The 26,426-nt window shown below is 33.3% G+C and overlaps 1 protein-coding gene across 1 annotated transcript in view; it reads left to right on the top strand.

Annotated features, from left to right (window-relative positions):
- Nucleotides 1–26,426, top strand: part of LOC126893250 (very long-chain specific acyl-CoA dehydrogenase, mitochondrial) — a 49,933-nt gene that overhangs the window by 9,628 nt on the left and 13,879 nt on the right. The window contains exons 3-6 of the mRNA XM_050663236.1: nucleotides 10,456–10,630; nucleotides 15,490–15,655; nucleotides 19,952–20,192; nucleotides 24,799–25,128. Coding sequence (XP_050519193.1) covers nucleotides 10,456–10,630; nucleotides 15,490–15,655; nucleotides 19,952–20,192; nucleotides 24,799–25,128 — 912 coding nt within the window. The remainder of the gene's footprint in view (nucleotides 1–10,455; nucleotides 10,631–15,489; nucleotides 15,656–19,951; nucleotides 20,193–24,798; nucleotides 25,129–26,426) is intronic.

The raw sequence follows: 26,426 nt of genomic DNA, 5'->3' as shown, positions 1-26,426 counted from the left end.
GCTATGGAAATGAAATTTGGTGGGTTTTAAGAGGTAGTTATGGCGCATTTTTGACATACAAATAACAATTTTGTATTTATCATTGGCGCACCTACGGGTAATGATCTGAATTTTTTTAAAGAAAAAAATAGTATGCAACTGAAGCATTTCAAATTAAAAATTATATTTGTATTCCACATTTAATTTATGGTAAAGAACCTTTCTTGTGTTTTTTTCATATCGTGCATCGTTTTTATGCAAAAAATTAAAACACCTTCGCACATATTTTTGATTTCTTAATACATTATCAAGAACTCTAAAATATGATAATACCAAATTAGAACAAATAGGCCGCACATCAAAGAAACATGAAACGTAAATCACGTTTCATGGAAATAAAACACTGCTAAATTAATAAACGTAAGGCCATTTATGAAACTATCCAAAAATAAAAATGTTTTATGAGCATGAATCACACTCGTTTCATTGGTAGGCGGACTTCAAGATTTGTTTAGCCGTGTTTTATTTTCATGAAACGTGTTTTACGTTTCATGTTTTACGTTTCATGTTTCGTTGGTGTGCGGCTTGCCTAACAGAACATATTACTAAAAAAAGATTAACTAGCTGCAAAGCTAAAACAAATGTTCAAAATTACCTCCTTTAAAGGTGGCAGAATTTTATATTCACCATTGGCTCGCGTACAGGTAATGGTCTAAATTTTTTAAAGAAAAAAATATTACGCCACTGAGATATGTCAAATTATAAGTAAATCATTTTTGAACTCCTCGTTCAATTTACAACGAAAAATCTTTCTTGCGTTTTTTTTTTCATGAGGCGCCGTACAAAAAAATAAAACATCTTAACGCTTACAAATTATTCGAGGTAGATTCCATATGCATAGAAACTTATTTCAAATACTTTGTAAGCGTTAAGACCGGTTAAGATGTTTTATTTTTTTGTATAAAAACCGAGCCTCATATAAAAAAAAAGACAAGAAAGATTTTTTGTCGTAAATTGAACGAAGAATTAAAAAATGATTGTTAATTTGACGTATCCCGGCATACTATTTTTTTCTTTAAGAAAATTCAGACCATTACCCATAAGCGCGCCAATGGTGAATATAAAATTACTCTGTCACTTTTAAATGAGGTAATTTTGAACATTTGTTGTAGCTTTGCACCTAGTTAAAATTTTTTTAGTGATATTTTCTGTTATTGTTCTAGTTTGTTACTTTCATTTTTTTGCATAAAAACGATGCACCATATGAAAAAAATACAAGAAAGGTTATTTACCATAAATTAAACGTGGAATACAAATATAATTTTTAATTTGAAATGCCTCAGTGGCGATGGCATACTATTTTTTTCTTTAAAAAAATTCAGAGCATTACCCGTAGGTGCGCCAATGATGAATTCAAAATTGTTATTTGTATGTCAAAAAATGCGCAATAACTACCTCTTAAAACCCACCAAATTCAATTTCCATAGCTCAAACGGTCTTAGAGCAATAAAAAAATTGGCAGTTTGGGATAAAATTTTCAACACCTCGTATCTCGGAATCGAAGCATTTGCAGACATACATTTATCGAGCAAACTGTCATTATTTTTCATGTAGAATTATCCCCTTAAAGTTTGTCATACTTATTTACTAACACCCTGTATATAGGTACCTACTCATATTCAAATATTTATGGTTTCCAAAGTTTAGTATCTATATATATCATTTCCTATTACCAAGATTAGTAAACCTAGAAACCATGATTATTACAAATTAGTACCCCAGTTTTCATATTAATTAGTTTTGAAGCATTTTTTTGCTCTCCTGTAAAATTAGCAAAATATCGCTTATCATGTTTTCCCCTGGACCCTTCAATTACAAAAAAGAAGCTTTTATACTTCTCTTTTATTTTTTTCTTATGGTATTTTTGTTTATGGAGGCTATATGCTTATGGAACATCTTACATCTGAAAATGCCATCATTTCAATATATTTTTTTGTTATATTGGAAGTCTTTTTATTATTATGGCCAGAAAAGATTTTCAGACATTTCATGCCTTTTCAGCATCATGTCCAGCACAATTTGGCCAATGCAATCAAAGTGCAGAATTAGTGTTTTTGGAATCTTAAAAAGCTCCATGCTTTTTTTGAAAAACCCAAAGCATAAATGGCTTATTAAATTTCAAGACTAAATATATATACAGTTTATTAGAATAAGAAATTTTTGGTGAACTTTTAACATTGTTTATCATTCTAAAGAGCAAAATTTGTCTTATGTAATTTATTTTCTAATATGTATTTTTAACTAGAGTGTTATCTCAATACTGGCTATTTAAAGTATAATTTGTTGTTATTGATCACGTTTTAGAATATTTATATCTTTATATTTAAATATAGATACATACAGTCTGGGAGTAATACTTTTTAAACCAAAATTTGATCTTACTGCTGATAAATAAGTTTTTAAGTAATATTTTGCATACAATAAAAGAATAGATGTCTATTTTTTTGTTATCAGTTGTACGGGGCTATTCACTATATTTTGACCCCCCAGTAAACTGCTTTATTTACAGAATTAGAAAAAAATGTTAAATACAAAAGTAATTCGATTTTTAAATTATGATTTTTTGACATATATATATCGTACTAGTGACTTCATCCATTTGGGCGTGATGACGTAATTGACTATTTTTTTAAATGGGAATAGGGGTCGAGTGCTAGCTCATTTGAAAGGTTATTCAATTCCCTATTCAGTAATATAAACATTAACATGATTAATTATACAGGGTGTCCAAAAAACTTTTTTTTAATTAAATTAATTGATCAAGTATATTTAAATGGGAAATAAGCCACAATTTTACCTAAAAATGATTTTATTAACGTTTCGACGCCCAAGTCGGGTGTCGTTGTCAAAATACAAAATAATACTAAATAAATAAAAATGTTGTTGCTTAGTAAAAAATTCTTCTAATAATTTATTTAATCTGACTCATTTATATCGGCAATTCAGACACATAAGGGCTGAAATGATTAAATTTGGAGGAAATCAGTTAGTAGAGAAAATCCATAAACTAATTAATAATATATGGGAACAAGAAATACTACCTGAGGAATGGACAGAAGCAATATATATTGAATATATTGAATATATTGAATATATTGAATATATTGAACAAGACATTGTAAGTATTGAAGATTTGCTTTACGGAATGATATCAAATTCTGATTTTGATCGAATTATTTTTAGTTTACACATAATTTATCAAAATTCATATCAGAAACAAAGAAATATACATTTAAATAAATTTAATATTCTTTTAGAACAAAATAGTATACATAATTTTGATAACTTAAATAGAAATAATGACATATTAGCGACAGTTGTCAATCTATCAAATAGACATTTAAATGCAACGGAAAATTTGGTATTGTCAAAAGGTTTAAACTATGCTGTCACTCATCCATCTATTCCAAAATTAGACATAATTAGCGCAGTAGAAAAAATATCCCAGTGTTTACCAACTCATGAAAAAGAACAATATGGGGTACTATGCAAACTTGAATTGGAAAAATCTAATAAAATTGAACAGAACATCAGCAAAGAGGAAATGAAAGCTTTAAAAACTTTAAAAAATGATGACTCCATAACAATCCTACCAGCGGATAAAGGAAATGCAACTGTAATAATGGATAAAGTACAATATGAGGACAAAATTACAGATCTAATTACAAATGGACCTTATACCAAATTAACGAAGGATCCAACGAAGACACTGGAAAACAAAATCTATAGAACTTTATTCAAATTTAAAAATGACCTAACGTACTATCAAAGAAAATTAATGACACCTCATTACAGTAAGACACCACATTTTTATGGAGTACCGAAAATTCACAAAGCAAATATTCCACTTAGACCTATTTGTAGTACCATCAGTTCTCCTTGTAGTGAACTATCAAAATTTTTATTAAATATTATAAAACCATTTGCAAATAATAATGACACATTTATAAAAAATACACAACATTTTTTAAACAAATTATCAAATATTGAATTTAATCTAAATAATGTTTTAGTAAGTTTTGACATAAACAGTTTGTTTACAAATGTGCCATTAGATAAAACTTTAAACTTAATCAAAACGAAATTAGAAAATGATAATACATTAACAACTAGGACAAGATTAAATGTATCAGCTATAATGGAGTTATTGACATTATGTACTAATAATACCTATTTTCAACTAAATAATGAATTCTATAAACAAAATTTTGGTCTCGCAATGGGCTCTTCTTTATCTCCATTATTGGCTAATATATTTATGGAGGATTTCGAAACTAATATCATTCCTAAACAAAATTTAAAACCCACAGTATGGTGGAGATATGTAGATGATGTGTTTTCCATATGGCCTCATAGATCGGAATTGTTGGATACGTTCCTGAATATTATAAACGATCAAGAAGAGACAATAAAGTTTACAATGGAAAAGGAATACAATAACACCCTACCTTTCCTCGATGTTTTGGTCTCAAAGAAGGATACTGGATATGAGACTCAAGTGTATAGAAAACCAACACACACCAACAGATATCTAAATTACAAATCAAATCATAACATCAACGTTAAAAAGGGAATCATTAAATCCTTATATGATAGAGCCAAAATTACTTGTTCTAACGAAAATTCATTTTTAGAAGAAAAACAATTGTTAACATCTGTTTTATTAAAAAATGATTATCCCATATCGTTTATAAATAAGGAATTGTCAAGATTGGATCGAATGGAACAGAACAACTTAGAACGGGATCCTACAACATTCACAAGAAATAATACGAGGAAAATATCAATACCATATGTAAAAGGACTATCCGAGAAACTTAAAACAATAGGAAATAAATTCAACATATCAACAACATTCAAAACAACAAACACTTTGAGATCTATTCTATCTAAAACTAAACCTAACAGTGAACAAGAAAGAACAAAGAATTGTATTTATAAAATACCTTGTGAATGCGAACAATTTTATATAGGTGAAACGTCAAGACCAATAGACGTTAGAGTAAATGAACATCAGTCTTATATAAAAAATAGAGAATTTGATAGATCTCAAATATGTCAACACGCATGGGATAATGAACATAGAGTTCAGTGGAAAGATTCAAGTATAGTCCTAAAAGAAGCAGATAGTAAAAAGAGAAAAATCAAAGAAGCGGCTCTAATTATGCTAAATGAAACCAATTGTGTCGCAAATTCCTCGGTAGAATGCAGTAGGATGTGGTTACCCATATTAAAGGAGGAAGTCAATAGAAAGAAAATACCACAATTAGTAAATCAGTAACATATCGAGTTAGTACATATTTAGTATTTTAGTATTATTTAAAATTTAAAATATCAAGTCAGAATTTGGTATTAGTTTTGAGAGTAAACTAAATGTAAACCCAAATACTTACGATGTCGGGATAGTATCACGAGGTTTTTCCTGGTTTTCCTTCGTGATTTACTATGAAATCTCTAACGCGAGAATTTCAGTGCCACCGTTGCATTTGGTTGTCTTTTTAAAGACAGATTACATGCTATGATTTTTTGTGGCGGATATTCTTGAGTTGGGATTGATTTCATGTAATCGAATGAACTATCTTTTAGTAAAGTCGTCCCAGGAACGCAACTGATCAATATTGGCAATATCATTTTAAAGTCGTCTACTTTAAAATGTATAATACGTGTCTGAATTGCCGATATAAATGAGTCAGATTAAATAAATTATTAGAAGAATTTTTTACTAAGTAACAACATTTTTATTTATTTAGTATTATTTTGTATTTTGACAACGACACCCGACTTGGGCGTCGAAACGTTAATAAAATCATTTTTAGGTAAAATTGTGGCTTATTTCCCATTTAAATATACTTGATTATAAAAATGCCACAAGAAAATAGCTTCAGAACAACATTAAATTAATTGACACAAAAAGAAGAATGTATGTAATTTAGTTAATTCAAAATACATTCTATTGCTGTCAGAAAACAGAAATAAATGTTTATTGAACAAATAAACATTACTTTTCACTTAAATTCAATGTTCAAGCTGCCACCTATCTGCCACTTGGCAGTTTGAACATTGAATTTAAGCAAAAATCAATGTTTATTTGTGCAATAAACTTTAATTTCTGTTTTCCAACAGCATTAAAATGTATTTTAAATTAAATAAATTACATAAATTCTTCTTTTTGTGTCAATTAATTTAATTTAAAATTTTTTTTACACCCTGTATAAATATTTATCTTAATGTTTATATTACTGAATAGAAAATTGAATTACCTTTCAAATGAGCTAGCACACGAACCCTATTCTCATTTAAAAAAAATAGTCGATTACGTCATCATGCCCGGATGGATGACGTCACTAGTATGTTATATATGTCAAAAAATCATATTTTAAAAATCGAATAACTTTTGTATTTTACATTTTTTTCTAATTCTGTAAATAAAGCAGTTTACAGGGGGTCAAAATATAGTGAATAACCCTGTACACCAGTCATAATACAACCAATTGACTTATTGTTATTCTACATCTTAAACTGCTTAATTAAACTGCTTTGCTATGCAAAAGATTCACCTAAGGGCTTTATTGAGATCATTGAAACCTATTTGGGGCAGAGTCTCATTTTTGTTTGTAGATCTAGATGAGTCACTATTCATTTCGAAGTCTATTTCTTTTTGTCTCCATGTCCATTTTGTTTCCACAAGTCAAAACGAAATTCAAACATAACAGAGCATGGTCTAGATATGCATGCATGTATGGTATGTATCTTTTGTGTTTGTGTCTATGTTCAATAAAAAATCTACAGTTAGTGACATAGCTGCTACGTAAGCTTGTTGTTCTGCTTTTGTTTATTTGGTTATACCCAGTGGCGGCTCGTGGTAATTTAAAATGGGTGTTTAATTAAGGAATGTACTTATAGAAACGGTGAATTGCGGCGGGCAACTGCGGCACAGGCGAAAAATTTTTGGGGCCACAGTGGGGCATTATTTGCGCGAAGAATGTAAGCCAATAAATGAAACTTTCATTATTTAAATATCCCAGTAACGTCTCTGCTTGATTTATTGTGGTAAAATCATTCCCGCTGCTCTCTAATATACTCTTTAGACAACTTTTTAAAAGCTCTTTGTTTTCAAAAATTGTTCTGACAGTGCGTGTGTTAAAATTCCATCTTGTCGCTGGTGCTGTCGGAATCCTTTTTTTTTTTTAACTATGTCATCTAGCATGCTAGTTCTTTTTGTTGATCTTGAAAAAACGGCGGAAATGCATGTAAATTGGCAAAAAAGTTGGCTACATTTGCATGAAAACAAACACATTTCTGCAATATTAAATTAAATTGATGTGCATAACAATGTACATAAAATGCGTAAGGAAAATCTTTTTCCACCTACCTCTACCGAAAGTATACTTTTTCGGACCTGATTGTAGGGAGCAAAGTTGTACTTTTCCTCCCTAGGGAGGAAAAGTAAAAGTGACGTCATGGTATTTCATTCATGAAATATAACTTATTGACGCCCTGTATAATATCTATTTTCTATTACGTAAGTATCTATACATTTTAACGTTTATTTATAAAACACACTATATTTTGCAGAATGGTAAAAAACAGTAAATTTTTATTTTGATTTAACAATGTTTACATTAATAATTTGACTTATATTTGACAGTTGAAGTTATATTGTACCTACTTCTTAGTTTTAGTTCTAATAAATTTTGTTGGTTAGTTGCATAAAATAAATTAAGTAAAAATGAAAAAATGACTTGTTATTTGAGAAAGGTGGAAAAACCATATGTATAACATGGGAGTAAAGTGCCTTTTCCTCCCTTGAATGATTACTGCCCTCCGCTACGCGTCGGGCAGTAAACTTCATTCTCGGGAGGAAAAGTAGCACTTTCCTCCCTTGTTATACAAATAGCTATTCTTATAATACTTTGAACGCCACCTTCCCTTCCTGACATTACAGCCGCTCCATCATAGCTTTGACCTACTATACTTGAGCCGTTTAAAAGATGGAATTCAAGGTCGCGTGATCACTCAATGCAAGCATCGACCGGTCGTTTGCAGCCAGACCTTCTAAGAGCTGTTTACATTGTCATTATGTGTACTTTGCACTTCCGCTGGTGAATTTTGTCAGGCAGTGCTTAAAATTCGTTTGTGTTGAGCGGTGTAAATGTGGGAAAAGAGATGACATCTGGAGAGGAACGTTTAAGAATGCGTGCCGTTCACGTGATCATTCCAGCTTTTCAGCGGCTAGACTATAGCTGATTTACGGAAATATTTAGCAGTTCCAACTCTTTTTTAATGTCTGTGGCTATGTCACTGGCACTATGTGAAACAGGTTTTAAAATTTCCAAAATAGTTCATAAATTTGGCCATTCCGCTCATATCTTAAAATAACAAGTTGCTGATGGGTAGAAACATCAGTAGTTTCATCACACTGGATGGATACAAACCGTGCCTCTGAAACCTGTTTTTTAATCTCTTCCTGGCAAACAGAATTGCATCTAATATGCCATTTTGAACTGACTTTGACGTACCTTTAAAAACAGTATTTCCCTCCAAATGTTGTTTCATAGCCATATCGATTTCTGATACAAAATCATGAGATCCCTGTATATTCCTGGATTTAGGCTTTTTGATGACTCGTCATGTCCCCTCAAAGCTATTTCGAAGACGCCACAAAATTTTACACAATCGATAAGACGGGATAAAATGTAACGATTTTTTTAACTTGGTCGTTAAAGTCTATTTTATATTGATTTCCTATACCCAGAATCTAATAATTGGCGAACATCAATATTGCCAATATCTGAGAGTTGCTGAGAGTCTGAGAGTTAATAAATGAGATAAATCCCAAACGCCCGTTTTTATCCACTCTGAAGAAATATTTTCATTTTTCGAAAATACTAAACATGGAAAACAAAACAAATAATTTATTTTCAAACCATCCCAAACGCCCATTTTTATCCACTCTGAAGAAATATTTTCATTTTTCGAAAATACTAAACATGGAAAACAAAACAAAGAATGTAGTTTATCACACCCGCACCCATGAAGTTTTTTTATATTGTTCAACTTTAAAGCAACGTTTAAACTTTTTGTTTTTTATAGCACATTCTTGTACCAAGTTTATCTCCGGCCGAGGTGGACCATTATTTTTTATAAGAAGTCGATTTTCAAAACTATTTGCATTTTCTTTTATAAAATCCACTAAATAAGGCCTCATCATAAAACTATTAATATTGTATTTAAGATTTAACCGTATTTAACTAGAACCCACAACAGAATTCCAAACTGTGAACCGAAACGCTCCACTGGTCTCTGGGTGCACTGCACAAATCCTCACTGTTTTAGATAGGCGAAATGCTTTGTCACCGATTTTAAGATTTATCTTTCTAACTACAGGGGTAGGTTAGTATTGGCTGGTTCAATTTGAGTTCTGTACCAGAGAATAAGTATCTGCACTTGCCACGTGCATCCAGCGGCGTAGAGCAAATAAATATGATTAATAAATAAAGTTATATTTTAATGATTCTATGAGATTAAAAAAATATTTTAATGATACTTTATTATTTATGAGATTTTAAAAAACTATTTTAATGAAATTTTATTGGGTGCTCACTGCACAAGTGAACCAATGGAGAAACCGCCCCTGGTTATACCTTATTCACACTTGTCTTATGGTCCTATATACCCTTATGACATATGACGTTCCCTATTTGGCATTGGGAGGCACTGCGTTGTAGTTGAAAACTTTCACATTCAGGCAAATTTAGAGGTATTCCTTCATTAAAGGAAACCAGTAGCACGTCGTTAATTCTTCTTCTTCTTTGAGCCCATATTTTAGGCATGGGTAGCTTCCATGACAATTTGATGATATTGTTCTCAATCTTATCTAAGTTTCATAAATGCTCCTCTTGCGCTGTCTATATGAGTTTTAATTTCTTCATCAGGATTTAGTGTCTCATTTATCCAATATCTTAGGTATTTAAAATGGTCATTAATTCAGATTTAGAATACTACTAAAGTGTTTATTAGATCCACAGAGTTTCCTACATCATTATTAAATATTCATTTGAAGATAAAAAAGTTTTTTTCCCATTATTCTAGGCTGTGGCACACTGTGGCGGATCTAGGCATTTGCCTGGGAGGGGACTTCCAATGAAACGTTAACCAAATGACATAATTTTTTATAATACCTTAACTATATAAAAGACATATAGTAACTTACATACATTAAGTTCCCTTAATTTTCCTAACTAGCGTGTTGTTAATATATTGTTATGTTTCAACAATTGTTTTCTTTAATTTTGGACCTTGTTAGAGGGGATATTTCCCCTTTTTCCCTCCCCGTAGATCCGCCACTGGTGGCACAAGCTGTCAGTTCAATGTGGCATCATAGTTTGACTCTTAATATTTGATTATAATTTGCAGAAAGTCAACAATCCTACTAAGAATGATGAACTTGAAAAAGTTGAAGAGAATACTCTTAAAGGGCTATGGGAGCTTGGAGCATTTGCTTTACAAGTTCCCCAGGAATTAGGAGGCTCAGAATTGTCTAATACACAATATGCAAGGCTAGTTGAAATTGTAGGAGCAAATGATTTAGGTATGTATTGATTAGTATTTAAATCTACACTCACCGGCACAAAAAACGGGCACCCCAAAAAATGGGTCATTTTTAATGACTTGTATTCCCTGAAACCGATTTAAGTAATTTTTTTAATATGTTATAGCCTTATTCTTTATCAATATTTTTTTTATTAAACACAAGCTGTGTTTAGACTACTGAAATCTGGTCATCAGTTGACCAATTATCAGTTCTTCTTTAACTTATATTACTAAATGATACATAATCTAAGATCTTAACCCTATGGTGTCCTCTTATTTTTTTAACAAGTATGAAATTTTAATACTAAAACTAACACACAATACAACGCTATGCTCTGCTTTTACACTAACACTTTACACTAACTCAAATGGTTTTCTTCGTTTGAGTCTTCTTTCTAGCCCAGTATTATCGAGGAGCTGGATGGCCTCGATGTTTACATGACTATGGAGCCGTTGTTCGTGACTACCTGCCATCTTCTTGATAACTTTGTCTACATCTTCCATCTCAAGATCCTTGTGGAGGTCGACATTTCGGATATACCAAGGAGCATCAACGATGTTCCGTAATACTTTATTCTGGAATCTCTGGATAATCTGAATATTACTTGAATTGGCACAGCCCCAGAGTTGGCAACCATACATCCATACTGGTCTAAGTATTTGTTTGTATAAAAGTATTTTGTTATATGTGGACAATGCAGAGTTTCTTCCCATCAGCCAATACATTTTTTTGTAACGGATACCTAATTCTTCCCTTTTCTTTTTAATGTGGACTTTCCAGCGAAGCCTTGCATCAAGTGTGATACCTAAATATTTTGCAGAAGATGCATATGGTATTTGGGCATCATTTATTCTAATTGGAATGTTTTCGATTTTTTTATTTGTAAAATTGATATGAATAGATTTAGATTCATTTAATTTGATTTTCCATTTTTTAGTCCAGTTGTGTACTTTATTGATTGCCAACTGTAATTTTTCTGCTGCTTCTTCGCTGGTATCACCTACTGCTAAGATAGCGGTGTCATCTGCAAATGTGGCTATAGTATCATTTTCCATTTCAGGTATATCGTATGTGTATAACAGGTAGAGAACAGGACCTAATACGCTTCCTTGAGGGACTCCTGCTCTGATTTCTTTTAGATCAGTGTACACGTCTTCTTGCTTAATTCTGAAATATCTGTCAGATATATATGATTGTAAAATTTCTGAATATTGTTTAGGCATAAGAATTTTGAGTTTGTAGACTAAACCTTCATGCCAAACTTTGTCGAAGGCCTTAGCTACGTCTAAAAAGATTGTAGAACAGACTTTCTTTTCTTCTAATGATTTCTCAATTATGTTAGTCATTCTGTGTACCTGATCAATCGTAGAATGTTTATTTCTGAAGCCAAATTGGTGGTTTGGAATCATTTTTTTCTCTTCTATTATTGGTTTTATTCTTTTTAGCAGAAGTTTCTCAAAAAGCTTCGACATCACTGGTAAAAGTGATAATGGTCTATATGAAGACACTTCATTTGGTGATTTTCCTGGTTTTGGTATCATTATAACCTCAGCTATTTTCCATAAATTTGGAACATATCTCAATCTAAATGCAGCATTGATGATGTTGGTCAATTTGACTATGGCTTTACGAGGCAGGTTTTTTAGTAATTCTCCAGTAATTAGATCATATCCTGGTGCCTTCTTAGGATTTATATTGTCTTTTATTTCATCAGCTACTTCCTTCGGGGATGTTGGTCTGATTCTCTCCTCTGTCTGATTAGGCTCTATCGATATTTGATCATTATTTTGGTCATCATGCGGTTTAAATGTATTTTCTAAATATGTGGCAAATCTCTCTGCCTTTTGCTCATTACTTCTAGCCCAGCTACCATCTTCTAGTTTAATGGGTGGAGAATGGGTTACTGGTCTTTTTAGCCTTTTTGTAGCTTTCCATAGAGAGTACTCTGTGCTACTATTATCCGTCAACTCTCTCAGGTAATAACTGATTGACTCATTTTTTATATTTTGAATCTCTCTTTTAAGTTTTTGACTAGCATTGTTTAAATTTGTTTTATCTTGGGGTGCTCTGGTTTGTTGCCACTTCCTTCTAAGTTTTCTTTTCTCTTTAATTAACTTTTTAATTTCTTTCGGATAGTTGTTTCCTTTGACGTTTGATCTTATAGTAGGAGTACTTTCCCATGCTGATTTTTGTATATTTTGTACAAGCAACTCAACTTCCTCATCTAGTTGTTCAGGTTTTTTTAATGGTACTGCTAGTTCAATTCTATCTTCAAGGATTGATCTAAAACTTTCCCAGTCTGTTAGTTTATTTGTTAGTATTGGGTTACAATCCTTTCTGATAATCGTGTCACTCACAGTGAGTATTATGGGTGAATGATCTGAATTCATATCCCAACCTTCATTAATATCTACATAGTTGGATGAAATATTTTTAATAACAAAGAAATCAATTAAGTCCGGTATTTTGTTTGTATCTGTTGGCCAATAAGTCGGTCTACCTGTTGATATTACTTCACATTTCTGTTCTTTTATGGCTGCCAGTAACTCTTTTCCTTTAGTTGTTGTTAATCTTGATCCCCATTGGGTGTGCTTTGCATTAAAGTCACCTCCAATGATATATCTTTTTCGCAAACTTTTCAAGTATTCTACATACTGTTCTTTTTTAATGGAATGCCTAGGGGGGCTATAAATTGAGCTTACATTAACTTCGCAATTAGTTTTGAGTTTGACACATACCGTAGTTGCTTGTATGTGTTCTGTTTCATATTTTAGCTCCTCATAATGTTCAATGTTATCTTTTATTATTAGTGCGCTGCCTCCTTTGGCTGCATTGTCAGGATGTATAGTGTGGTATACCCTGTATCCTCTAAGCTTTATAAAAGATTGTTTCGTGAAATGTGTTTCAGCTATGAGACATAAATCAACTTCTTCTGTATCTAGGATAGTTTGCAGTTCATTTTTATGTTGTAGAAGCCCATTGGCATTCCATTCCATGATTCGTAGTTGCTTAGCCATTTCGAATTTTCGGTATAGCTCCTTTAGCGCTATGTTCCAACCTAGTAACGCGTATATCTATTTGTGTTATTTTGTCATCTATCTTGATGAGTTTTTCTAATATTATTTTCAATGTATTCTCGGTTTCCAATTCTTGGTCCGTTTGTTTTACATTATTAACTACATCACTGTATTTTCTATTTGAAGTGACGTTTTGTGCTTTTGGCTTTTCCTTCTCATTGACCCTTTGTGGTGGTTTTGGTAGACTGGCCTTATTTGTTCTCTGATTTCTCAGCTTTTGTATTTTTTTGGCTACATAGCATCCTCGGTAGCTTGCAGGATGATTTTCACCACAATGGATACACTTTGGTTCCTCTTTTAGTGGTTTCTGACAATCTTTGGTAAGGTGCTTACCGATGCATTTAACACATCTTGGTTCCTTATTACAATATTTCCAGGTATGACCATAGGCCTGGCATCTTTTGCACTGTGGTACCAGCTTCAAGCTCCTTAGTGGTTCAATTTCTACTCTCATGCTCAAAATTTATCAATATCGCTGTAATAATATTGTTGCTAGACAGGTACATTGTCATGGTATACAGGGTGTACGAATCAAACTGTGTTTTTTTCTCAAACTTTGGAACACCCTGTGGAATGTTCTAGCTTTTATAAAATACTGAAATTAAAACCCAACTATAGCCTCAGGTTTTCTTAACATTCTGTTTTTTAATTCATTCGCTTATGTTGGATAATAAAAATGTACTTTAACAACTACCCCTGTTTTTCGTCAATATAGCGTGTTTTTAAATAAGTACGGCAAACTTTAAGGGGTAATTCTGCATGATAAAATAATGACAGTTTGCTTTATAAACGTATGCACGCAAATGCTTCGTTTCCGATATAGGGGGTGTTGAAATTGTTCTTACAAACTGACGATTTATTTATTGCTCTAAAACGGTTTGTGATATGCAAATGAAATTTGGTAGATTTTAAGAGGTAGTTATTGCGCATTTTTTGGCATACAATTAAGAATTTTATATTCACCATTGGCGTGCATACGGGATATATCTAAAATGTTTATACTCGTATGCACGACAATGGTGAATATAAAATTCTTAATTATATGCCAAAAAATGCGCAATAACTACCTCTTAAAATCTACCAAATTTCATTTGCATATCACAAACCGTTTTAGAGCAATAAATAAATCGTCAGTTTGAAAGAACAATTTCAACACCACCTATCTCGGAAACGAAGCATTTGCGGGCATACGTTATTTTATAAAGCAAACTGTCATTATTTTATCATGCAGAATTACCCCTTAAAGCTTGCCGTACTTATTGAAAAACACCCTGTATTGACGAAAAATAGGGGTAGTTGTTAAAGTGCCTAACTTTATTATTATCCAACATAAGCGAATGAATCAAAAAACAGAATGTTAAGAAAACCTGAGGCTACAGTTGGGTTTTAATTTCAGTATTTTATAAAAGCTAGAACATTCCACAGGGTGTTCCAAAGTTTGAGAAAAAAACACAGTTTGATTCGTACACCCTGTATATAATGACAATGTACCTGTCTAGCAACAATATTATTACAGCGATATTGTTAAAGAATAAGGCTATAACATATTAAAGAAATTACTTAAATCGGATATCAGGTTTAGGAAATACAAGTCATTAAAAATGGCCCATTTTTAGGGTGCCCGTTTTTTGTGCCGGTGAGTGTAGATTAGATCTTTACAAGAGATTAAATCTAGATAAGATCTAGATTAGATCTACATTAACAATACTATGTTTTTTAAATACGTAACACATGATTTTTTATTTACTTATGATAACGATCTCATTTTTTTAATTTCAGGTGTTGGAATTACTTTGGGAGCTCATCAGTCCATTGGATTTAAAGGAATTCTTCTTTTTGGAAATCCTGAACAAAAGGCCAAGTATTTAACCATGTGTTCTAGTGGTAAAGTGGCTGCTTTTTGTTTAACTGAGCCAAGTTCAGGTTCAGATGCTGCATCTATTCAGTAAGTACACTTTTTATTATATTTATATTAATAATAACACATTGATGGACAGTGCATCAAATGTATAAGCAAGTGTTGGGGCACAATATGTATTTTGCAAAGTGGAATAGGGAAATTGCTTAATTTCTTTTAGCACTTGTAGTTTATGGAAACAATGAGTTTTTTAAGATTTTTTGTAAACATGTGGACGACGACCAAGAAACCCTGAAACCTCAGTCATTGAAACCTCAGTTTTTGAAGATATACTACCCTCTATAATATATCCTTCAGCAACTGACATAATTTTCCATCCACCGTTGTCATACTGGCTCCAGCGTCTGCCAGAAGAGTTGCTGATGTTCGTCATGTCACATTTCATATCCATCTGTAAATGTAATGGGAGATTTTTTGACACCGATTTTTTGTCACAACTCGTTATTTGAAAAATGTGGTCTATAGACGTTGTGTCACATTACATCAATGGAAATTAGATGTCTATAGACATTATGACCATCAACATATTAAGAAAACATGGTACATTTCATAAAAACGTCATCAAGACAGTCTTCTGGCCAGACTCGTTTCAGTATTCTTCCTTCTCTTGAACGAATAGGTATTCTTCTGATGATGTGGCATGCTGTGGTGGGCTGTACACATCTGCAATAATCAGAGGCCAGTCAAATGTTCTTAGTTTTAAAATGGTACCTTGTATTTATCAGACATATCAGCCTGTTCCATCATGTTTAATTGATGACTTGACAGTAATTGTTGAACCTGCATGGAGTGTCCTGCACTTTATGGCCCGCACAGGCATAAAGATAAAAAACTTTGATAACTTCTTAATAACATTTGTTATTAAAGTAAAAAAATATGGAATCAAATTATTATAACTACATAACATTATTTAGTGTGGCATTCACATAAAACTGGCAATTCTTTAAAGGTCCGGTGATAGATAGATTGCCAGCAGCAAATGTTAATTCATGTTTCATTGTCTGAGTATTAAGTTTAGTAAGGAAAAGCCAGATCCAGAAGTTATGCCTGCCAGCATCCCTGAAACCTCAGTTTTTGAAGATATACTACCCTCTATAATATATCCTTCAGCAACTGACATAATTTTCCATCCACCGTTGTCATACTGGCTCCAGCGTCTGCCAGAAGAGTTGCTGATGTTCGACACATACAGTGTGTATACCTGTCAGGATCGCTTAAACCCAGATATTTTGCAATGATGAAGGGGATTTTTCCAAAAGTATTTTTTTCCAACTAGTTGTACAGTACAGTGACCTTGTATATAGGCCAGAAAAATATTTTTGTGGCTGCAAAGACACGTAATCTCTTATTATCTTCAAACCATTCATTTTGTCGCCTTCGTCAATAATGATAAAAACACATCTTTTGTCGGTTTTTGTCTCTGGTATGTTTACCACAAAAACTGATTTTCTATCTTCTACGTGAGCAATTATCATAATCACCAGTTCTTGCTGTCTACATCCACCAAATACGCCCAGTATTAATGCAACTTTGTCCATTACAAACCTCTCATTCGGAGTTTCATGGATAAATTTTAAAACATCTTCTCCAGACGAACTTTAGCCTGTTTTGGCCGGTATCCTTTTTGCCCTTGTTTCAAATATTCGCTTAACTCAAGGTAATTTGCGATGTTAATATTCTTATTTACATTAAAGTCTTCTTTACCAATGAATATTTGGACCATAAGGAACTCAGAGAAAACGTTTCAACGAGATCGCCGAATAGTCCAGGGCGCATCTGTTTTGAGATGGACGTTGAGAGGTGACTCATATTTTTTTGCAGAAATTGCTTGGAATTAACTCACATACAGTAGAGCGTCGATTATCCGAACTAATTGGGGGACATGGGTGTTCGGAAAACCGATTTGTTCGGATAATCGAACTATATTGATATAGTCATACATATTTATCCACAAGTGAATAAAAGGCATATTTACATACCTTCATATTTATTTATATCTTGATAATGACAAATAGGAATTCAACAAAAAAGTGCAGTCTTTGCAACAACATATTTTTGGATACAATATTGAAGAAAATTGAAGATATTGTAAGCGTTAATTACTAACGCTTGCTTGGTACTCGATTGTGGGGCGCGGGAGTCGGGAGTTCGGATAACCGGTCGTTCGGTTGATCGACGTTCGGATAATCGACGCTCTACTGTACTAATAATTGAGTTATCCTCCCACTCAAAAAGGTCCGGAACATTGTTTAAATAATCAAAATGTAAAAAAATTAAGGAAAAATTCGATTTTTTTCTTCGTTTTTGATTATAACTTTAAAAGTATCTACTTCCAAGAAAAGTTGCACTAACATAAAAGCTGCGTAATTAAATTTCCTACAATATAGGATTGGTTATAAATTTTAAAAATTGTCACCCTTGTTGCAAAATAGCAGTATTTGCGAAAAAACCATAAAAAAAAAGTATTTGCATTTTACGTTTTCCAACCATTTATGCTACACTTAGGACCTTCATATTTTACCCAGAAAAGCTTAAGGATATAATAAGACAATACTGTAAATTTAATTAAAATCGGTTCAATAGATTTTGCAAAATAAATTTTGCAATCCAGCTTTCGCAAAAAAATTCATTTTTTCAAAATGTTGCGGGACTGAAAATAAAGCAGATAGGAAGTTGAAATTTTTTTTACGTATTGAAGAATACTGTATCTTTCATTTGCAATTTGCAAAATTAAAATCGGTTAACTACCACGGTGTCAGGAATTTTTTTAAATTAACCTTAATTTTTGGTGTTACGCGCAGGACAGCGGTGTTCGATTCACACAAGTTGATTTCCACCAAAATTTCTTCCAAACTTTATCTAATATATTATTTTCTTGCTCTATATTTTGTTGTATTTTAATATTTTAATTCCACAAAAATCAAACTAATTTGATTATTGTTTGTGAAATATTGTTTAAACAATTGCATATTATGTTTAAAAATATTAAACTTATTCTCTAAGTTAAAATATACGAACAAAGTTTTTGCTAAAAAAAGTGTTATTTCAAAGGACAGAGTATGTATGTGTTTTTATTTTGCAATAAACAAATTTATTTATTTATATCGAAATGTACTAAAAAGTAAAATTTATCAATCATTATCAAAGGTCATTGGAATGCCCAATCAGAGCAAACGTATCCGCTGTCCTTGCGCGTAGCACCAAAAATGAATGTTTATTTAAAAAAATTCTTGGCGTCGTGGTAGTTAACCGATTTTAATTTTGCAAATTGCAAATGAAAGGTACGATATTCTACTACATGTTAAAAAAAATTCAACTTACTCTCTGCTTTATTTTCAGTCCTGCAACATTTCGAAAGAATGAATTTTTTTGCGAAAGCTGAATTGCAAAATTTATTTTGCAAAATCTATTCAACCGATCTTAATGAAATTTACGATATGGTTTTATTATATCAATAGTTTTTCTGAATGAAATATGAAGGTCGTAACTGTAGCATAACTGGTTGAAAAACGTAAAATGCAGATACTTTTTTTGTATGGTTTTTTCGCAATTATTGCTATTTTGCAACAAGGGTGACAATTTTTAAAATTATAAACTAATCCTATATTGTAGAAGATTTAATTACGCAACTTTTATGTCAGTGCAACTTTTCTCGGAAATGAATACTTTTAAAGTTATAATCAAAAAACCAAGAAAAAAATAGAATTTTTCCTTAATTTTTTGATATTTTGATTATTTAAACAATGTTCCGGGCCTTATTTAGTGAGAGGATAACTCAAATATTATTATATGAGTTATTTTCAAGCATTTTTTGCAAAAAAACTATGAGTCACCTCTCAACATCCAAATGTACTAATATTTTTCTGGTCTAGAAGTATCAGTTTCATTAATATGTTCTATTCTACACAGTTTTCTGCCATTCAGTTTAGTAAGTTGTCGTATGTGTCTCTTGATTGCTTCGGTAGCAAGTTTTGTGTTGCTTTTTCCGCTTTTTGTATGGTTTCGTCGGGGATTTCAAAACTTTTCTGCATATTGCCTACTCTACTATGATAAATTTTCTAAATTCTTAAAAATACTTATAGTGCATATGATAACAAAATAGTATGACATAAAAGTTTGTATACAGCATAGATTTGTATACCCTCGGGCGACTTACAAACACTTGGGCCAGTCACCCTCAGGCATAAACATCTACTATCTACTTAATGCCCTTGGTACAAAAATAACTATTATAGTAGACTATTTTTATAAGAGTTTATTTGTTTACATAAATTTCAGAGATAAGTAGAGTGTTCTTGAACTCATATTTATATTTAATTTTAGAACAAGAGCAGAATTATCTCCAGATGGAAAACACTATATCCTCAATGGTTCCAAAATTTGGATCAGTAATGGAGGAACTGCCGATGTTATGACAGTATTTGCGAGGACGAAGGTGACTAATCCAAAAACAGGAAAAGTCGATGATAAAGTTAGTGCATTTATCGTTGAAAGAGGGTTTGGAGGAGTAACTAGTGGGCCACCAGAGAAAAAACTAGGAATCAAGTGTTCAAATACAACAGCAGTAAGTTTCTTGCTTTTATTTAAAAATTTATTTGTATAGTGATCATTGAGTTGGCAGTCAAGAGATGAGGGAGATTAGGGAGAAATTAAAAAATGACGTCATTTTGCAAGTGAATATTCATTTATATGTAAAAACATGGAAAATAAATAATTATGCGCTTTTAAAAGCATCGTATTTGACTCACGGGGTCCCATTTAACACATTCACGGTCGTGACTGCATATGAAGTCACTTACTCCATAAGAAGACGTGTATACATGTGAAGCGTGTCCGTGAATGTGTTAAAAAAATTATCAAAATTGGTCCACTAGAAACTGAGATATAGTCGGTTCGCTAAACTCAGACACAACTGGCTAGTGATTTTAGTAAGCAATTTTGCAAATTTGTTAAAATTGGCAAAAAATAATTACTAAATAGTTAATAATTACTAAATAGTTAGTAATTTTGCCAATTTTGGCAAAATTGGCCGAAAACAAAAAAATTACCTACTAAAATCACTAGCCAGTTGTGTCTGAGTTTAGCGAACCGACTATAATTGTGATTTTTAAGCGCGTCACTGTTTTGAACGCGTGATTTAATTTTTAAGACTACTGAAATTGCTATCCTTATCACCGCCTCTCGTCGATTTTTCTGTATTTTTAAATTTTTTAATCGACATTTTAATCAGGCGGTACAAAAGAAAAATGTATTCGTTACTTTGTGGTGTTAAGTGATGGCCTCGTATCCAGGAAGAGCTCTTTTATATAGTTAGTCCATTCTTCCTTTTTTTTTTCATCCAAGTTGAGAATTATTTTACCTTTGGAGTTTCTCATAAAGTGAGGAGTTCTTTTTCTCTGAGTGTAGGTAATTTCTTTAAGCTTTTTGTGTATATTAAACTCGTCATGTTTTCTTTGTAGTTCTTCCATTTCACGACATCTTTGTTCCATCCAGTCCTCTTTTGCTCGCTTAACCTCGTATCTTATTTGTTGATATATCTCTCTATACCGAATCTCGTCTTTGTTTTTCCAATTTCTTCTTTGTTGAATAAGGTCTAGTATTTTATCGGTCATCCAATCCTTTTTCTTTATTGGGTCTTTTTCTGGTTTCAAAACTTCGTTTGCTATGGTGACCATGGCGGAATTCATGATGTCTAGATTTTGACCGATATTTTCTTGTTCAGATCTTTTTAACTGTTTTTTAATCTCATGATTTATCTTATTTCCGAACTCATCTGATATTACGGCATTTCTTAGGAGTCGAGTATTAGGTTTCTTCTGCGTTGTGGGGGCTTTTATTCTTTTTAGTTTTAGTTTGAATCCAGCACAGAGCAGATTATGGTTAGTTGCTGCGTCTGCACTTGGGTATGTTTTTGCAGATGTAATACTGTTTTTAAACTAAACTAAACTCAAATAAACTAATGAACAACAAATGCGGTAATATCACTGTCACTGAAATGATATAACGTCAAAATTTATTTACAAGGTATCAAAGACATGCCGTACCGTTTATTCTTGTTTAACTTATGGTGGTTTCTATGGATAAGCGGCTTAATTTTGCGATACTAGTTCCTGTGAGTAAAAAAGAGACCCAGTATAAAATTAATTCGTGAATAATTTCATGCATGGGCAAAGATAGAGTGGAAGAAATACAGGGTGATTCATTAAGAATGTCCAATCTCTGAGTTGTAGATTCTAGACCTCAAAATATTACGGTTTAACCCAAATCACTTAAATCAAATGTGTCTCGTTACTGAGTTACAGGGTGTTTTATTTAAAAATCTAATAACGATTTTTACCCAGTACTTTAAAACTATTTGACATATCCTTCTCATATTTTACAGAAAGTGTGCATACTCTACACCCTACTAAATTACGATAAACAAACGTTTCTGGCTACTACCATAGGCGTACGACAGGGACAGTGAATGGTTTACCCTTCCCAAATTCTACGCCACTGGCAGAATTGCTATTTTAGCCCAATATTTCGATTCTCCAATACTTTTTATGTAAACAATATACTCTTTATTCGTAACGTTAAAGTCATTAGTTTTCGAGATATTTGAAGTTGAAAATGAAACGGCAGAGCTATTGTGATAAATGCATTGCGCTCTTTCATTTTTAATTTTAAATATCTCGAAAACTAATGATTTTATCGTTACGAATGAAGAGTAAATTATTTACATATAAAGTATTGGAGAATCTAAAAATTATGCTAAAATAGCAATTCCATCAGTGGCGTAGAATTTAGAAAGGGTCGACCATTTACTTTCCCCTGTCGTACGCCTCTGGTAGTAGCCAGAAACGATTATTTAACGTACAGTACCTACGCTTTTTGTCAAGGCTTTTTGTCTTACGATAAGGATATTTCAATTACTTTTGACGTACTGGGTATAAATAATTTTTAAATATTTAAATCAAACATCCCTATTACATAAATATTAACTATTTGTATCCAGCACAAAAGTATTTGACATGTCCTTATCATATTTGGCAGAAAGTGTAGGTACTGTACACCCTACTAAAAAATGGCAAATAAACCTTTCTGGCTACTACCGGAGGCGTACGACAAGGGAAAGTGACTGTTTGATCCTTCCTATATTCTACGCCACTGGCGGAATTACTATTTTAGTGCAGTTTTTCGATTCTCCAATACTTTCTATGCAAATAAGATCTAATAATCTCTTTATCCGTACCGATAAAATCATTAGTTTTTGAGATATTTGAATCTAAAAATGAAGGGGCATAATACATCAATCAAAATAGCTGCGCCATTTCATTTTCAACTTCAAATATCTCGAAAACTAATGACTTTAACGTGTAATATTTACGTAGAAAATATTGGAGAATCGAAATATTGTGCTAAAATAGCAATTCTGCCAGTGGCGTAGAATTTGGGAAGGGTAAACCATTCACTGTTCCCTGTCGTACGCCTCTGGCAGTAGCCAGAAACGTTTTATCATAATTTAGTAAGGTGTAGAGTATGCACACTTTCTGTAAAATATGAGAAGGATATGTCAAATAGTTTTAAAGTACTGGGTAAAAATCGTAAAAAAAAATATGTCGGAACTATAGAGGAATATCGTTAATTAATACAACATACAAGATTATATCCATAATACTGTTTAGAAGATTAACTCCATACGCAGAGGAAATAATAGGCGACTACCAAAGCGGATTCAGACCGGGAAGGTCGACTATAGACCAGATCTTCGTCCTACGCCAGGTGTTGGAAAAAAACTGGGAATTCAACCGCGATGTACACCAAATCTTCGTGGACTTCAAACAAGCTTACGATTCTGTTAGCAGAGAAGCATTGTGGGAGACTATGGTAGAAATGGGAGTACCTGGAAAACTGGTACGATTAGCAAAGGTGAGCACGGAGAACGCTTCCGCACGAATCAGAGTTGGCAGCAACACGTCGGAGGAATTCCTCATTGACACCGGACTTAGACAAGGAGATCCTCTCGCCCCCCTGCTGTTTAACTTCGCACTGGAACATGCAGTAAGGAAAGCTCAGCCACAACTGACAAACGGATTTGCCGCCCAAGGATCAAAAATACTATTAGCCTTTGCGGATGACGTGGACACAATTGCACAATCCACCAGAGATGCAAAAGAAGTTTTCACCCTATTCGAGAACGGAGCCAAGGAAGTTGGTCTTAAGGTCAACGAGGACAAGACCAAGTACATGGTGGTTACGAAGAACCCAAGACCAAGGGTTAGACAAAACGTAACAATTAATGAATACAATTTTGAAGTCGTCAAAGAATTTAAGTACTTGGGAGCGATCATAACATCTGAAAATAACTATGAAAAGGACGTGGCAGCCAGGATTATTGCAGGAAACAGGGCATATTACTCGTTAAGGACCCTACTTAAATCAAAAATACTCTCAAGACCAGCAAAAATAAGAGTATATAAGACAATAATTCGTCCCACAATAACGTATGGAAGCGAAACCTGGACTCTGAATCAGCGGGAAACAACAAAATTACTGGTACTTGAAAGAAAGATACTGCGGACTATCTATGGGCCTTGCAGAGAAGAGACAACAGGAGAATGGAGAAGAAGACACAATGATGAACTCCAGACAATATACGGAGATGAAAACATAGATACACATACAAAACATACTACATTAAATCAAACAGAATACGATGGGCGGGTCACGTACTAAGATCAAGTGACAAAAGACTTCTAAACGCCACATTCTGGGAAGGGCCCGATGGAAAAAGGTCAGTTGGTCGCCCAAGAAAGAGATGGAAGGACGCAGTAGCCAGCGATCTACGCAAAATGGGAGTACAGCAATGGGAAATAGCTGCTCAGGACCGACAACAATGGAGGGAAATAGTAAACGCGGCCAAGACTCACATAGAGTTGTAGAGCCAAATGATGATGATGTAAAAATCGTTATTAAATTTTTCAATAAAACACCCTGTAACTCAGTAACGAGACACATTTGATTTAAGTGATTTGGGTTAAACCGTAATATTTTGAGGTCTAGAATCTACAACTCAGATATTGGACATTCTTAATGAATCACCCTGTATACATACATGCCTGGCCTTATGTAGTTTACATCTTAGAAACCGTCATGTTTTAGAAATGTAATCATTTGTAAATTTTTAGTTATTTTTTGATAACACCAAAATCCCCGCTGAAAACCTTTTGGGTGGTCTAGGAAATGGTTTCAAAGTAGCAATGAATATTTTGAACAATGGACGTTTTGGTATGGCAGCTGCTCTTTCCGGTACAATGAGGACATGTATAAAGAAAGCTGTTGAATTTGCTACTCAACGAAAACAGTTCGGTCACAAATTAGAGAGTTATGGAGGTATACAAGAGAAATTAGCTCGTATGGCTATGTATCATTATGTAACTGAGTCTATGGCGTATATGATTTCTGGAAATATGGATAGTGGGTGCACGGATTATCAGTTAGAAGCGGCTATATCCAAGGTAACAACATTTTTAATTATTTTTTCATTTTTTATGGATTTTTAGGGGACTTTTACTTTATAAATTGAATTTGAATTGAATTTTTAAATACAAAACTATTATATTTGTGGTTATATTTTTTTATACTGTGTTAAGAAGTATATGTATACCCACAATAACGTATGCATTATTGGTCTGGTGGCCAAAGGTGCAGCAGATAAATGCTATAGAGAAGTTAGGCAAGATACAAAGGCTTGTCTGTCTCAGCATAACAGGAGCAATGAGAGGCACACCAACTGCAGCAATGGAAGCCTTACTAGACCTTCCTCCCTTACACCTCACAGTGAAGGGCGAGGCAAGGATGGGGTTACATAGACTGCAGGGAAATCAAAGCAAAATTGCAGTGGGTAAAGGACACTGCAGCATCAAAGACATACGCGGGGATCCGATATGGGAGATGATAACAGACCATTCTATCCCCAAATATAAAATGGAAATACCTTTCCAGGTGTAAATACACTCCAGTGAGGTATGGGAAGATCCTGGCAGACATCTGAAGTATGAGGGCCACACCTGATACACAGATGGGTCCAAGACAGAAGATGGTTCTGGATCAGGAGTATATAGTGAGGATAGGAACTATAACCGTTCCATCCCACTAGGAGAATATACCTCTGTATTTCAGGCGGAGGTATATGCAATCCTGCACTGTGCACGGATAAATAGATTGAGGACTTATACTAATAAGAGAATAAATATCTGTTCAGACAGCCAAGCGGCCTTGAGGGCTTTAAAGAACCCAAGGATAACCTCAAGGCTTGTATGGGAATGCCGAGAAGAACTTGACACCCTGGCGGAGCATAATGAGGTACAACTCATTTGGGTGCCTGGACATCAAGGGATCGCTGGTAATGAAAAAGCTGACGAACTTGCTAGACCAGGATCAGCAACAAGATACTTCGGTCCAGAACCGGCACTGGGAGTGCCCAAAAGCACAATCAGAGACAGATTAAGAGGCTGGATACGAAGACAGCACAAAGAATACTGGGAATAAATTCTCATGCAAAAGCATGCGAAGAGATTTATACCTCAGACATGCGCAAAAAGAGCTGAACAACTGTTCAAAATGAACAGGAATCAGCTCAAAATCACTACAGGTTTCTTAACTGGACACTTTCCAGTAAAAGGACACCTACACGCGATAGGACTATATAACGGATATCTCAGCTGCAGACTATGCAATAGAGAGACCGAGACAGTCAGACATTTATTGTGCGATTGCGAGGCGCTGGATCGTAAGAGACAAGCAATATATGGAG

The sequence above is a fragment of the Diabrotica virgifera genome, chromosome 10, assembly GCF_917563875.1.
Source record: "Diabrotica virgifera virgifera chromosome 10, PGI_DIABVI_V3a".
In the NCBI taxonomy this organism is placed as follows: domain Eukaryota; kingdom Metazoa; phylum Arthropoda; class Insecta; order Coleoptera; family Chrysomelidae; genus Diabrotica; species Diabrotica virgifera.
This window is presented reverse-complemented; position numbering and strand designations above follow the sequence as displayed.